The sequence below is a fragment of the Nansenia antarctica genome, assembly GCF_963989245.1.
Source record: "Nansenia antarctica genome assembly, chromosome: 16".
In the NCBI taxonomy this organism is placed as follows: domain Eukaryota; kingdom Metazoa; phylum Chordata; class Actinopteri; order Argentiniformes; family Microstomatidae; genus Nansenia; species Nansenia antarctica.
In genome coordinates this window covers 15218923-15235835 of record NC_137686.1, presented here as the reverse complement: position 1 = coordinate 15235835, position 16913 = coordinate 15218923, and the positions used below count along the sequence as shown (strand labels likewise).

General features: G+C 45.7%; 1 protein-coding gene and 1 pseudogene across 2 annotated transcripts; both read left to right on the top strand.

Annotated features, from left to right (window-relative positions):
* Window positions 1-2140: 2140 nt before the first annotated feature.
* Window positions 2141-3533, top strand: LOC308171778 (Fanconi anemia core complex-associated protein 24-like; annotated as a pseudogene). Its single transcript has 4 exons — window positions 2141-2242; window positions 2750-2889; window positions 3015-3170; window positions 3291-3533. The product of its transcript is annotated as a Fanconi anemia core complex-associated protein 24-like (transcript).
* Window positions 3534-8936: 5403 nt separating this feature from the next.
* urod (uroporphyrinogen decarboxylase) lies at window positions 8937-14764 on the top strand. The gene is made up of 10 exons (XM_080546438.1): window positions 8937-9049; window positions 10088-10200; window positions 10816-10895; window positions 11036-11098; window positions 11239-11436; window positions 11859-12020; window positions 12548-12682; window positions 12857-12957; window positions 13380-13446; window positions 13867-14764. The coding sequence occupies exons 1-10, from the start codon at window positions 9027-9029 to the stop codon at window positions 14029-14031; spliced, it is 1107 nt and encodes a 368-aa protein (XP_080402564.1). The 5' UTR covers window positions 8937-9026; the 3' UTR covers window positions 14032-14764.
* The last annotated feature ends 2149 nt before the right edge of the window (window positions 14765-16913 follow it).

Here is a 16913-nt window from a genome sequence, read left to right as displayed (position 1 = left end):
AACGGCCCTGAGAGCAGGAGCGCTAAAAGCCGTTGATGACTGAACAGCCACTCTTCCAAACGCCACGTTTACTGGAGTGAAAGACAGGAGAGAGATCATGAATTGTGCATATCACAACATGTAGATAAGACATACTGTATTCCCACTGTAGCAAAGATATTTGGTTTAATAAATGCTGCTCTTTCTTTATAATTATAAGAACACATTAGACTTGTATAGCGCTTTTCTAGACACTCAAAGACGCTTTACAAACTGAAAAGATCGAGTAGTAATAATAAAAAGAAACAAAAAAAGGTAAATAGAAGAAAGTATAGGGGCCTAATTAAGGTAGGTAGTGCTGTGGACACATGGGAAGGGGGAGATGGTTAAACTGGTGAATACAAGTACATGTACTAACATTTAGTGCCAAATACTTCCACTTCACACAGAGTAAGGAACTCTGTCTTGTCGGGGATGACCACACTAACATAGCGCCCCTCCATGCCAGTACACTGGAAGGTGTAGACGCTTTCTCCTGTGATATCGGGTATGACATCGGGGATGACAGCGCATCTGAGAGACAGGATGAATATCAATAACAGTTCAACAATCCTTTAAAAGAAAAAAAAAATCACTGGTATGGATAAGAACAAAAGATATTCTAATAGTTGAAGTCTACTGCACTTAGCAGGAGGAAATGCTGCATGAGTCACCTGGGATTGTTGTTGTCCAGTGAGTTACCAATACGAATCTCAGCCCCTTTAAGCCTCTCAGCACAGCAGTCTTCTCTATTGGTGATGGTCAGAGTATCGACGTTGTACACATCCAGCAGGTCCAATCTCCACCAGGGGTTGGCCTCCTTCCGTGTGTGGGTGCAGGACTTTTGACGATAGTCTGTGTTTCTGTTCCCATCAATGGCCCTGAGAGGAGACCCACGATGACTCTGTGATGACTGAACAGCCACTCCTTTCAAAGCCACGTTCACTGGAGTGAAAAACAGAAGAGAAATCATGAATTGTGAACCCTATGTGCACTAAATGGTAAATGGACTGCACTTATATAGCACCTTTATCCAAAGCGCTTCACAACAGCCTCTCATTCACACACCAATGTCGGCAAGCTACCATGCAAGGCGCCGGCCCGCTCACTGGGAGCAATTTGGGGTTCAGTGTCTTGCCCAAGGACACTTCGACATGTGGCCGGCCGGGACTGGAACCGCCGATCTACCAACCTTGCGATCATTAGACGGCGGCTCTACCTCCTGCGCCACAGCCTTCCCTGAGCTGTGCACTGAGAGTCCACATTAAGTCCTAGACCTAGAGAGACTCTAGCATGATATCATTCACAACATGCTTCAAACGATTGGCAGATAAGAGAAATATTCCCATTGTTCTGAAAATATTTGGTTTTAAAAAGCACTTTGTATGAGGACCTTAGAAATAATTGCTGCTCTTTCTTTTGTAAGTAGAGTATGGCTCAACATCTAATTAATAGGTAGGAAGTAGGTACATGAAAGTACATATTACATACAAGGTCAACTAACAGGATAAAAACCCAAGAAAGCCACTGGCTTATTTCAATTGGGGTCCTTGATTCTCAATTCATCGTTACATGTAAGACAGACAAAACAAAAAAAAAACTAGTACTATCTACAAGATAATACAGACAAATAACTATTACTATCTACAAGATAAACATACATCCATCATGGGAAGAACAATACAACAAAACACAAGGTATGTACAGCGGGTAGGACAGGTGGGGACATACACCACCGGTGGGGGCGGGGGACAAAACACAAAGTATGTACAGTGGGTAGTTCGGGTCTTTTAATCTGATTTTTGATTTAGAGGAATTGAGAATCAAGGACCCCAATTGAAATAAGCCAGTGGCTTTCTTGGGTTTTTATCCTGTTAGTTGACCTTGTATGTAATATGTACTTTCATGTACCTACTTCTGCAAATCTTCTAATAAAGTTTTCAATCAATCAATCAATCAATATCCATATTAACTATTTCTATACTAAATGCTAAAAAACAAGTTTAACGTTGGCGCTTTTATGTTGAAGCGAGGAGGGAGGTGGACAGGCAGAGTCACGGAACACAGATGCAATTCTGGAGGCAAACTCATCCCAGGAAACTCGTCCTGTTCGTAATTCCAAATGGAGACAAAGAGGGCAGTGCTTGTCAATGCTGTCCCCCTTATGGACACATCATTGCCAATGAGAAGTGGAGGGGCTCAGTACTCGTGCAAAGTTTGAAGGGTGAAGTTAAACTCGCTAAGCAACCTAGTCAAAACAAACAGCCACGTGATACGACTGCATGGTACCTGCCTTCTCAACTCACCCATCAACTTTGAACTTTTGATGTTCAATCAATTGATTCTCAATTGACATCTGGTTAAATAAAAATAAATACAACTTCCCCCAGCAGTTCGGAGTAACGCAGGACACAACCAATCAAGGTGATGAAAAACACCTCAAATGATCATGTCCTTTTGATCCAAGTTAAACTGATGAGTGAGTTGGGAAGGTTGTCTGACTCGGTGGTAAAGTGCCATGGAGTCGGATAAGACAACAACTGTCTGATCTGTGGGTAGACAACACTACTCATTTGTTGAAGCACTTTTTTTAGCCTTTACATTTTTTGGGTGGAGGACACAAATGACCCTGACAACACAAACGATAGAATAAGCCTTTATGGTGTAGCATGTATTGCAGGCTAAACTTCTTCCTATAGAATTGTACCTTTCATTGACTTTTTGACTCTAGGAAGTGTGAAAAGCATCTTCGAGAATGAGCTCGGCGTGGTTGACTTTCAACTGTCCAATAACAGCTGTATCCTGTACGTCTCTGAGTGTGACATTGTGGCTGGAAATAACTACAAAAGAAAACTTGTTCGGTTTAGAAATGTACGTTTAAATTCAATGTTGTGTTGTTTACTACTACTATTTTAAAGGTTTGTTTACACTCAGACTGCTTTTCATTAGTGGTGTTCTTATGATGTCTCTCTCATGTCTCTTGCCCTGTTTTGAAGGCCAACAGCAGTCTCCAGGGGATTGTGTTAGTGGAGAAGACCAGAATCAGTGAGCAGTACTTCCCTGCCATGCAGAAGTTTGTGGTGTTTGAACTCGGTCTGACACTGCTACCTGTTGGCAGTCAAACAGAAGCCTCCCAACTCATTTCTCAGATAGTAAGTCATACTCTTATTTTTTTTTACCCCGTATAAGAAAACAAGTAAAGAGTAATAATCAATGACTTTCAGTGGCTGAATAATTGTGATTTTGGTTACTTCCGCGGGTGTTTTCTGCAGGTGCATGGAGAGAGTAAAGAGAACCCGTTCCGCAGGAAGAGTGTGTCTCGGTTGTTGGACCCTGTGGTCCTGGCCCTGGTGCAGCAGATCCCGGGGGTGGGGAAGGTCAAAGCCATGGCTCTGCTCCAGAACTTCTCCAACGTCCACCAGCTGTGCAACGCTGGGACCCATGAACTAGAGCCCCTGGTGGGCCAGGCTGCAGCCCAGCACACCCACAACTTCTTCCACAATCCGTTGGTTTGATTTTACGGTACAGCCGAGTGTCAATGCTGTTAAAGAGGACCCAAAAGTTGGGAGTTGTTGAAGGTCTGAAAGGAATAGCGATTGTGATATTTAAAATGTTACATTACAACAAGCTGTGTTTAAGTTCTTCCTAAATATATATGCCGTTCAGCTAACGCTTTTATCCAAAGCGACTTACATTGCGGTGAGTGCATACATTTTCAGTATATATGGTCCCAAAGGGGAATTGAACCCACAACATAAGCGTTGTTAGCGCCATTCTCTACTAACTGAGCTACAGAGGGCCACAAATGAGATGTACAAAGATTACATGCTGTTCATGAGTTGGAAGAAATCCAATAGATCCATATCATGGCCTATAAGTCTGTCTAGTGTAGACTTTGGAGAGGTACACAGGATCAGTTGCTAACCACTAGATAGAGTAGAAGAGGCTTTTCCTGGTAAAGGACTATTAAGTACATTTTCACTGCCTGGGATTCAAACAGCAGATCCTTCTAAATCCATTCCATTTGCACTAAATCATTTTGTCAGTGAAGGAACACTTTCTTGGCAGCCTGTTGAAGTCCCCTTTTCCCCCCAACCACAGTCAGGACTGCCTTTTATACCAGTGTGTACCATGTGACCTGGCTGCATGGAGTTTACCCTGGTAGTGACCTGTCTCTGTGACATCCCCTCCCCTCCACACTCAACACAACAGACAGTGATAATGGCATGCTGGCCAAGTACGAATTGACTACATGAACTCTCATGGGGTGAGGGAATGTTTAGACATTCTCACCTTGCCTATTCGGTTGTTAAGTGGTGACGTGTTTCCGGGTCCAAAGTTCTGGTTTGGACCCGGAAATTGCTAAACGTCACGTTTGACGTCAGACTTAACAACCGAATTGTTACAAACTGTAGGGTGAACGGGATGAGACCTCAGACGTGCTGACTTGACTCCTTTGGGATTAGTGTTTACATTTGAGGGGACAGTCTTCCCTGCTGTTGTCGTTTTGTTTTCATTTTGGAGGTACAGCGCATCAAAACCTTTGACCCTTGTGTGAACTTTCGCACTTGCACCATGATCTAATGGCTTCTTTGCAGGTATTTGGAACACTAGAATGGTGTCAAACGATGGAGAACTGAAATCTTGGCTGGGATGTGCTGTGACAGTTGGAAGTGGAGCTGAGGACCAGGCTGGAGGCCTGGGAGAAGGACCTAGGCTCTTCCTGGTCTGGGGTCAGAAGGTCATACATTAGCAACCAATCGGAGGAGCACCGTCAGCAGAGGGGCAAGGAGAAAGTGAACGTGTGAGTTGGTGCGCACAGTACACACACACACACACACACACACACACACACACACACACACACACACACACACACACACACACACATACAGAGACTCCCATTACTAGTTCCCAGGGTCTGTTGGTTTTTCTCATTTCAAACTGTATCTGTTGCTACAGGCATAAAGTCTATGATAAAACTTGACAAACTTGGATTAAAATGGTCCTCATCAAAATGCACTGGTGGAACTGGGGTGTTAGGAGTTCTGGGAAATCGAGTTCCTTGCTAATGACAGTTGCCTACTGCCATTATTGATGCTTTGTTTCTGCTCTGAAGTCGCAGATATCCAAGAACCCCACTAAGAGAGCTCAGGGAGGGAGGAGCGGCCCCATCCCAACACAAATCAAGAAGGTACAGTAACCATGTCCCACAGAGATTGCTGCATGTAAGGTTGTTCCAGACATAGTACATCAGACAGTTTAAGACAGCTTATGCTTCACAGCTTAACTGTAGGCTCATTCAGCTTCTCTGTCTTGTATCTTTGCCCATGATGTTCTTATCGCTTGAGGACCATTTAACATTACCACTAGGTGATGCTGTCGCTCTGGAATTTGGCTCTCGAGGAGTTCAACAGTGAAAAGAAACCTGTTGGCATCAGCTGCTTAGACTCAGCTAGTGAGACTTCACTGTAAGACCCCTCAACAGTACTGTAAGACCCCTCAACAGTACTGTAAGACCCCTCAACAGTACTGTAAGACCCCTCAACAGTACTGTAAGACCACCCCTCAACAGTACTGTAAGACCACCCCTCAACAGTACTGTAAGACCCCTCAACAGTACTGTAAGACCACCCCTCAACAGTACTGTAAGACCCCTCAACAGTACTGTAAGACCACCCCTCAACAGTACTGTAAGACCACCCCACAACAGTACTGTAAGACCACCCCTCAAGAACCCATGACGACTTGGGCATAATATGTGTGCACTGTAGACCCCGGTGCTAGACCACTGGACCACCCCAGGCCACCTCTCTCTGTAATCTTGCTGGCTGGAACTAGCTTACTATATTGTTGTCTTACCAGTTGGTAAAAGAACAAGATAAAAAACAACTTGTTCCTTCATCTGAAGCTACAATACTGGGACCATGAATTTCATGACTGGGCTACAGGCATTACTAGGCGAACGTGTGTATACAGTATGTGTAAGACATGAATAAACTTGGATTTTATGCATTTCAAGTGGCATCTTTGTAATCATGACGACGTAGACATATCTAAGAATGCATTCCACCATGTAGATTCCCCAAATAACAGCTGTATGTAAATTTGCTCCATGTAGGCTATTGCCAGGTTTGTTATGTCCGATTCATAACAAACCTGGCCAGCAGCCCCGTTCCCATACCCTTTCCTCTAACCTTACCTCACGGGACGTCCTGGGTCCAGATAGCAGCTCCTGCTTCACTCACCATCTTTTTATCAGTGATTATTTACTAATACAACTTTATCCAACTAACATGCCTCTTACCAGACGACGGAGGCGATCAGCTCGTCGTATGCGGTCCTTGATTCAGATGTACATTATCCCCCCCCCCAGTAAGTAGCCCTACATTAACGTTAATTTACATTAACTTAAGCTAGCTCACTTACTAGCTCCCAGTAGGCTATAGGCTATATTGTGATGTGAGATGAGAGAAAGTGAGGATCGTCTTAAATTACAATCTTCTATAGCATTAGAACACTGACAGACTCGTGAATAAATCATCAATCTAAGATCATCAATCGTCTTAATCATAAAACTAACATCAATCTAACAATGCAAGGATCAGACTACACTATTCTACCTGTTGGCACATAACTCCTAATTTTATTTTACTATTATGTCATTACTGTCTCTGTTCTATTCATAACCCATCAGAAAAAAAACAACTAAAATAATCACAGAAGAAAGACTGCAAATCTTGTTTATTTTTGGGGGGGAAACAATTTCATCACAGCCATCATCCTTTCCTTTCTCTCTCGACTTGCCCTCTCCTCTCTTTCTTGCCTTTCTTCACTCATCCCTTCTATCGTTGTATGGTCTATCCTCTTCTCCTTTCTCTCTCCCTCTTCTCTTCTCTCTCCAATGCCTCTCTCTCTTTCCTGTCATCCCTTTCCTCCATCATCCGTTTCTTCTTCTCCTCCTCTCTCTCTCTCTCTCTCTCTCTCTCTCTCTCTCTCTCTCTCTCTCTCTCTCTCTCTGGCTCTCTCAAAAGAATGAAGCCCACTCCGACTCCCGCTTCCTTTTGGGAGCTGGAGTGATACCTTCTGCCTCCTCTGGGGTTATTGATGATCTTTGCCCCATCCATGGCATCAAACCACTTCCAACTGGCAGCAGTGGCCTCTCCTCCCTCTGTGCTCACGCCTGTTCGAGGTGCCTTCAGATCCTACAAAACAACATACACAAGGGTAATCTGATTGATCATTATTTAGTTAAACATTTCATTTTGATATTTCAACTCACCTTGTATTTGTGCTTTTAAATTCTCCCATGTCTTCTTTACCCACGCAGCCCTGGACCATTCCCTCCAACCCATTGATGAATATCCTATACAAGCGTAACGTTGGCATAAACCTTTGACAGGGGATAAGCACATATGTTAATCTACCATCCACTGATAGATTTGTTCAAAATTGGTAAATCACTAAATGGTAAATCATTATGCCTCAAACCTACCAACCAATTTAACATTTTACAAGCATCTGGCTGGTGCAACTTTCTCACCCGTATGCACATGAAAATGACAACACTTCAAACTGAATGTTCTTACTCAAAGCCTATCTAGACTGAATGTTCTTACTCAAAGCCTATCTAGACTGAATGTTCTTACTCAAAGCCTATCTAACTGAATGTTCTTACTCAAAGCCTATCTAGACTGAATGTTCTTACTCAAAGCCTATCTAGCGGAATTTCTCCTCCCAGTAAACTTGGGCTTGTTTTCCCCTCAGCCTCTCCATCTCTCTCTCTCTCTCTCTCCATCTCTCCATCCTCTCCATCTCTCTCTCTCTCCATCCTCTCCATCTCTCCATCTATCCATCTCTCTCTCTCCATCCTCTCCATCTCTCCATCTCTCTCTCTCTCCATCCTCTCCATCCTCTCCATCTCTCCATCCTCTCCATCCTATCCATCCTCTCCAACTCTCCATCTCTCCATCGAATCAGCCTCTTCGTATCTTCATCAGTCCCTGAAACAACAACACGGTGTTAATAATGACCACGGCAGGTCAGGTTGTTGGAGCTACAGAAAAGTTAGCTAGCTACGGTGCTATTACGTGACGTTTGAATTATAAGGTTCTATCTCAATTTTTGTCAAAAATTTTGTTACATAATCTGATCCATTAGGTGTTTATTAATGCCTGTGTGGTGTTATTTTTAAAATGTTGACATATTTGAGTTAGTAATTCATAAAATACAAAGGTTCCATCTCACAGAACATAATGGAATGTAAAAACGTTGACGCTCAATATCTCTGAACTACCCTAGACGGAGATAGAACGGAGATAGAACCTTATAACATTTAAATTTATAATTCTAAGCTCACGATTAGTCAACTTACCACTACGCTAATGATCATGTAGGGCTTGCAGGCAAGTCCAGTGGTAGATACAATTTCAACGACAATAACGATACATTCATTATGAATAATTGGAATATTATTTTGGACCACAAGTCGTATAGTTTGGTTACACGTTTGCTCGAGCTGCTGCTGCCGCTTCGCCGTCCCGCCAAAAGTCTAACGAGATTGAAGAGACGCGCAATGCATTATGGGATTTAGCGTTCAGTCATGGCATACTCAATACACTAGATTTCTCGAATAGTCACATTTCGCATACTGTGTACAGTGTGAACGCACTCGCATGCATGAATGAAAATGTGCTTCCATTGTTGTTTGTAAAAATATACTCACCTGTGGTGTTTTTACTTACATCCAGATTGACCTTCCCAAGATGGCCGCGCCCTGTAGCCGATGGGTGTCACATGACCTTCCCAAGATGGCCGCGGCGCCCTGTAAGCCGGTGGGTGTCACATGACCTTCCCAAGATGGCCGCGCCCTGTAAGCAGATGGGGCGTGTCACGGAACTTCAGTTGTACAACAGACAGCAGGCTGGCTGCTACTGACGTCTCCGAGAAGGAAGGGACCATCATCATCTCTGAACACATCCACTCTCCTTCAACCAACCAGCTTCATCATGAGCAAAGACGATCTAATACTGTGCGTATGTATGTTTAACAAAGCCTGAGTCACCTAAATGTCTAGACAGCTGATGTTGATGTCAGCCATCATCTCAGCTTAGTGAACAACTTCTATCTAACGTGCTCTGTTGCTTTGCGTAAAAGACAGCTATTCTGTCACGGAACCAGTGTGTTCAGTCTTTATTTGAGTGGCTTTTCCATGTTGATAATGAGGAAATGTTAAGATATTTATAGCATAGCATAGAGTACAGCACAGTGTTTTATTTGTATAGTATAGTAGTACAGTATAGTAGATAGTGTATAGCCTTTATTTATGTCAACCAGCTCTTTTCCCTTCTTGTTTTTAGTATTATTATTTTTTTCCTAGCACCAGGGGAGCCCCCCCTCCTAAATGTCGTTGTATGGTACCTGTACTGTATTAATGACAATAAAGACCATTCATTCATGATAGTCACCTAACATGAAATGGATGTTAAATGTTTGAAAAAAAGAAAAAGCTGCTGCAGCTCGCTGACTCTATAAAGCCAGTCTCATGATGCTTCTCTCGGTATCATTTTAATTCAACCGTTGTTCCCCTGTGTGCGACTGATAACCGAGACCAGGACTTATCTGGTGTGATCACCTGCTCCTCCTTAGTACTCACACGTGGGTGTCCCACATGATAGCCAGAATGAGGAGAGGAGTGGCCCACTCTCTGATAAGAACTCCTACCTCATCTTGAAGTCATGATAGTATAGTATTGGGTTGGGAAGGGGAGGGGAGGTTTGTCTCTCAGTTACATGTTCTAGTTATTAGCCTAACTGTCACGTTGGAGAGTATTTATGATGAGGTATTAGTGCTTATTGGCTTAGGAAGTGTCAGGCCCTTATAGGTTTGTATAATCAAACTGTTCTTCATTGCCTCTGGTTACTGGAACTAGGCCTACCTCAATTGATAGTTAATTATTATTAGTTTGGTCTTGGGACGGTTCTCAGCTGTTAGATATGGACCGTTACTGGCTATATCTTTTTGCGGGTTTGTGTCCTGAGTCTTACACGTAATGGTCTTCATGTTCCAGGCCCAAAGATTTCCCCCAGCTGAAGAACGATGTGTTCCTCCGGGCCGCCCGCGGCGAGGAGACCCCCCATGTCCCTGTGTGGTGCATGAGGCAGGCGGGACGCTACCTCCCAGGTGGGTGTCTGTCTGTCTGTGGGCCTGGAACACACACACCACACCATGGACCCAGGCCGGAGCTCTTGTGACAGCAGCTGGTGAAAGGGGGCAACCAATCGAAATGTTCAGACTTTTATTTTGGGGAAAAATGAAATACATTTCAACATTGTTGAAAATCACGACACGCACTCACTAGTCAAGCCGAAAATATTGCAATGCAATGGATTCTGTGAGTAATCCCAACTGCTACCTAGTTAACTATAACACTTCTTTTCATTGTTAGCAGGCTCACAAAACAAGCTGTGTTAGTTGACTAGCGATGTGTCATTGATTTTCAACAACACTGAAATGTATTTTACATTCTTCAAAATAAAAGTCTGAACATTAAATCGGCTGCCGGCTTGTTACCCCTTTCACCAGCAGCTGTCACATAATTATGTATAGAGGATGGACTAGGAACTGATTACATATACTGTACTGTAGCACATCAGGGGAGGCCGGTGGTGGTAGAAATCGTAGGACGGGCGCCTAGGGGTCCAGCTACAGTGCACCTCTCATTTCACTGTTGTAGTTGGTTGTATTGTGTTGCTGCCTGCTGGCATTGACATAGTAATGCCATGTGCCTGTTTGTAGAGTTCCGTGAGTTCCGAGCAGGGAAGGACTTCTTTGACACATGCCGGTCCCCTGAAGCCTGCTGTGAACTCACTCTCCAGGTAAGCATTGCATCACTTCTTACACACACACACACACACACAGTAGTATGTAGTACAGTAGTATGTAGTACAGTAGTATGTAGTACAGTACAGTATCTCAGTGTAAAACACTCACATGTCCTCACACTCTTGTCCTCCAGCCACTGAGACGCTTCCCCTTCGACGCGGCCATCATCTTCTCTGACATCCTGGTCATCCCACAGGTGAGGGCTGCCTCGCCCACAGGCAAACCTTGGACTTACCGTGAATTAACTACCAGGCCGACCTGTCTCCAAAAGTGCCAAACCATCTCCAGTTATGTTTACAGTGTGTGTGTGTGTGTGTTCCTGTTCCCGTTCCCCAGGCCATGGGCATGGATGTCCAGATGGTTCCGGGGAAGGGTCCAACGTTCCCGGAGCCCCTGAAGGAGCCGGAGGACCTGCTGCTCCTGCAGCCCAAGGTGGACGTCCAGGCCGAGTTGGGCTACGTCTTCAAGGCCATCACGCTCACACGACACAAGATAGAGGGCAAGGTGCCCCTTATAGGCTTCACAGGCGCCCCGGTGAGACTGAGGAACAGTTCACCCTTGACGGCAAATCATGATGTTATTCTGCTCAGTTAGCGGGTTTAACACGGACTACTGGGTCTCATTCTGTCCCTTTTCTCTCTCTCTCTCTCTCTCTCTCTCTCTCTCTCTCTCTCTCTCTCTCTCTCTCTCTCTCTCTCTCTCTCTCTCTCTCTCTCTCTCTCTCTCTCTCTCTCTCTCTGTCTGTCTGTCTGTCTGTCTGTCTGTCTGTCTGTCTGTCTGTCTGTCTGTCTGTCCGTCCCTCCCTTTCTGTCTTTCATACCCACTTAGAACACCCCTAAATACACAAACCGTGAAAATCTTCACTAGTCAGACAATGACTTGATGATCTTTAGTTTCAACTTCAATGAATTGACTTGGTTGTCTCTCTCTTCCCCCCCCCCCCCCCGTCACCACAGTGGACCCTCATGGCGTACATGATCGAGGGGGGGGGCTCCACCACCCACTCCAAGCCCAAGCGTTGGCTCTATCGCCACCCGGAAGCCAGTCACAAGCTGCTGAAGATGCTGACCGACGTCATCGTGGACTACCTCCTGGGACAGGTGGCCGCTGGGGCGCAGGTGAGCAATGCACCATGGGAGAGTGAGTTCCTGCCTGCTGTGGTTTTCTATGCAGCAACATAGGTTTGACCTCGGGTACATTGTTAGCCAAGTGCTGTTGCTTATGGGGATATTATCATAGAATAATAGTTACAGATACTATCATGTCATTTTTTTTTTTTTTTAAAGGTTATTTTTTTTCTGAGTGGGGCAGTCCCACTCATATTTTTCATTTTATTGGATAGAGATAGTGAAGGTAGACAGGAAAGTAAGGAGGAGAGGGCATGTCAGCAGGGCATGGGCCGGATTTGAACCCATGCCGACATGGGCATATGTGTCTGTGCACTGTAGACTGCGGTGCTAGACCCCTGGACCACCCCAGGCCAACGATCATGACATTTTCAGCCAAATTAAAGGGTCATGTCCCTAGAAATAAGGTTTTAGTACCATATACGTATTAGAGAGTACATCAATAGACTGACCTACATATTTTGTCTCTCTGTGTGTGTGTGTGTGTCTGTCTGTCTGTCTGTCTGTCTCCCTCCCAGGCCCTGCAGGTGTTTGAGTCCCACGCAGGCTGCCTGGGTCCAGTGGAGTTTAAGGAGTTCTCTCTGCCCTACCTCCGAGACATCGCACGCAGGGTCAAGGAGAAGCTGAAGGAGTCGGGACAGGACGTGCCCATGGTGAGTACACACACAGGCTTGGTATGGAGGGGTTGAGGGAGCCAGGGAGAGCGACTGCACAAGCATCACCACACACACACACACACTCTCACTCACTGAGTCACCTCACCATTTCACCAGTAGATGGCGCAATAAGGTCAAATACATGTATGTGCCTCCCTATGTTTTTCCCAGATCGTGTTTGCCAAGGATGGCCACTACGCTCTGGAGGACCTCTCTCAGTCTCACTACGAGGTGGTGGGTCTGGACTGGACCATGGACCCCCACTCAGCCCGGTACGACGGCGGGCGTTGACCTCCCCTTCAGAGAAACTCATGGATCATTCCAGGGATTGCTAGACAGTCCGAGGCAGAGCCAACACTGGCACAGAGAGAGTTAATACACCTACTGAAAGAGTTAATTCACCTACTGAAAGAGTTAATATACCTACTGAAAGAGTTAATAGACCTACTGAAAGAGTTAATAGACCTACTGAAAGAGTTAATAGACCTACTGAAAGAGTTAATACACCTACTGAAAGAGTTAATAGACCTACTGAAAGAGTTAATACACCTACTGAAAGAGTTAATACACCTACTGAAAGGGAAGAGTGAAGAAACAGTGGAGAGAAAAACCTTAGACTACAAAATGATTGAAGGATAACGACTTATAACGTGTGTGTGTGTGTGTGTGTGTGTGTGTGTGTGTGTGTGAGCAGGGAGCGGACTGGAGGAAAGGTCAGCCTGCAGGGCAACATGGACCCCTGTGCACTCTATGCCCCCAAGGTGAGTCTGGGCCAGGACATCAAAGGGGGGCATGTTTACTGGGAGGTACCACGCATAGGGGGGGTTATTTACTGAGGGGAAAATACCAAAATATCAAGACAGATTAAATGAAAAATGTCTAATTTGCTGTTTCGATTACAACATTTTGGTCTGTTATATTAAGTTAAATAAGGGAGAATGTTGTTGTCGCTAAAGGACAATCCAGGCTTATTTTGATAAATCCCACGAGATTTAGAAAAAAAATCTAATTCAATCAAAATAAGCCTGGATTTTCCTTTAGTGACATTGATGGAATACTCCCCTGGTGGCAGATGTCAGTCAGACTTACACCTGCCAATGTGATAAATAGCAACAACGTCTACACCGCACTAACAAGTCTATCTCTCTCGTTTCCGTGTGTGTGTGTGTGTGTATTGTCAGGAGCGCATCTCGGAGATCGTGAAGAAGATGCTAGAAGGTTTTGGCACCAGAGGTTACATCGCCAACCTGGGCCACGGGCTGTACCCAGACATGGACCCAGAGAACGTTGGCGCCTTCGTAGAAGCCGTGCATACCCACTCTCTCCAGCTGAACAGCCTCAAATAACCACACACACACATACACAAGTACTGACCAGAGTCTCATACTGCAGTGAAGCAGCACTCAGCAACAATGCTCAGGACTACAGCGGATCTATCATGTTCTTATGCAAATCTACTGACCCTCCCTTGACCCCAGTCTGACCCTTAGAGACACAACACTGCTTTAGAAAAGATGAATCACTGCTTTAGAAATGATAAAATAACTCACTCCAAGGCTCGAAGACAATGCCACATTGCTCAGGACTATACAGATATATATTATTATTATTATATATGCATCATGTTTTCACTTAAATCTTCTGACCCTGATCTTAGAAATAAAATAAATAAAGTGTATTTCTGGATAAGCAATAGCGGATCTTGTCCATGTCTGGTACACTTTATAATCAGTAAAAAAACATAAAGGAAATGTTCTGTTGTATTCCCTTCAACAGTTAATCCCTTGACAAAACATGTACGATGACGTACAATAACATGTTATTGCTGTTTATGTGATCTGTTTTTCATCAGATATAGTGTACACTGTACAGTATCTTCTACAAAGCTGTGTGTGTGTGTGAGAGGGTCAGGTCAGATGTGATTATGGAGAAAGGTTGACTATCCCTGTTGTGTGGACGGCTGAACTGAATTGAACTGCAGTACGGGTTGTGTGTCTGAAGTACCACAGTAAACACTTGTGTGTATATTTAGCTTTTTGTTATCTATTCATTTAAATAAAGACGGATTGTATTTTAATCGGCCTTGAGCTGTGCCTTTGTATTTGAAATAAAGTGTAACATTGGAATCCTATTGTATTGATTGAGCTCTCTAACACCATTATCGTGTGTGTTCCTATCTGAAGTTTACCCAAGGACACTAGAAGGTCTTTCCAACCAGAAACTTGAACCAGCTATACGAGAAATATAACATTGTTGGTCACATGGGTAAACTGTACCAATCCCCTGTCCACACACTCAGCCTCCCAATCACTATGGACCATACTGTTGCCTAGCGTTATCACAGAGACCCGCCCATTCCAAATGAGATGAGGGAGAGTGTGGGGGGGGTTAGGGGTTTAGGATTGGTGGAGATCAATGTTTCTGCACAAACCAGTTTGCTACCAAATTCAATCATCTTTCTCATTGGTTCGCATGTCCAACAAACAATTTAGAAATTGGTGGGGGGGGGGGGCTTAATTTTATAACTGGTTTTGGATTAAAGGGAGATCACTGGTATTATGAATCATCATCACTACACAGACATGTTCTACACCAGGAATAAAACGACTATTAAATCCCAGCGGGTGTTTTTCAACTAAGCAGGAGAGATAAGGAGATCCACGCAAATCCAGTTGTTGTTGTTGTTGTTGTTGTTGTTGTTGTTGTTGTTGGGAACGGTTGAATTGGGATGCCACAAAAACATAATATCACGTGATCGCCAATGTGTGCTGTTGTGAGGGGAGTTCTGGGGTGGAGGTAGAGGTGGAGGAGGAGGAGGAGGAGGTTAGATAACTTAGATGAGGAGGTGGAGGAGGCGACGGAGGAGAGAGGAGGTGATGGTGGAGGAGGAGGTAGTGGAGGAGGTGGTAGCTCTACTAAGTATGAAGGGCTCCAGGTTAGAGGGAGAAAGCGTGTTCAAGCAGCCGCCTCCCTCCCTCCCTCCCTCTCTCCCTCCCTCTCTCCCTCCCTCCCTCTCTCCTTTCATCCCTCCATTAAGGCCAGGTTGTTATCACACGGCAGGATCAGAGGCCTTGATAGGGCTGGGAGGTGCTGCCTCTGTAAGCCTCTGGGAACATTACACACAAACACAAATCAAACAACATAAATCAATCTGCTGATTAGAGGCATATATGTTTATAAAGAAGCTGTCAGTCAGAGGTTGGCTGTTTGAGGACAAACAGCGGGGATGTGTTTTCACAGACGCACGCACACGCATGCAGGCGCGCGCACAGGCATGCACGCACGCGCGCACACACGCACGTGTTTTTCTGTGTACGAGGATTCTCATCTCTGTGGGGTTGCAGCCAGGCGTTCGGTTTAATTGCAACAATGAATCCATGCTTTAAAAAAACAGCCCCACCACCCCCACTCCACCCCCCAGGGCCTCCTGAAAAAAACTCACCAGAAGGGTGGAAGATGGAGGCTGGAGGGGGGTGGAGGTGGAGGCTGGAGGGGCGGTGGAAGTGGAGGTGGAGGTGGGGAGGGGGCTTCAGATTCAATCTCTCAGCAGATCAGCAGGCCTGAAAATCCAATCTGCTGCTGGAGACACAGGGCTGCATCATCTGTCAGGCCTGGAAGCTGTTAGTGCTTTATCACATGAGAGAGCTGGGGGGCTGGAGCTGGGGCTAGGGCTGGGGCTGGGGCTAGGGCTGGGGCTAGGGATGAGGCTGGGGCTAAGGATGAGGCTAGGGCTAGGGCTGGGGCTAGGGATGAGGGTAGGGCTGGGGCTAGGGCTGGGGCTAGGGCTGGGGCTAGGGATGAGGCTAGGGCTGGGGCTAGGGATGAGGCTAGGGCTGGGGCTAGGGCTGGGGCTAGGGATGAGGCTAGGGCTGGGGCTAGGGATGAGGCTAGGGATGAGGCTAGGGCTAGGGCTGGGGCTGGGGCTAGGGATGAGGCTAGGGATGAGGCTAGGGTTGGGGCTAGGGATGAGGCTAGGGCTGGGGCTGGGGCTAGGGATGAGGCTAGGGCTGGGGCTAGGGCTAGGGTTGGGGCTAGGGCTGGGGCTAGGGATGAGGCTAGGGATGAGGCTAGGGATGAGGCTAGGGCTGGGGCTAGGGCTAGAGGGCGGGGGGACTGGAGCTGGGTCTAGAGGGCTAGGGATGAGGTTAGGGTTGGGGCTAGAGAGCTGGGTCTAGAGGGCTGGGTCTAGAGGGCTGGGTCTAGAGGGCTAGGGCTGGGTTAGGGGCGC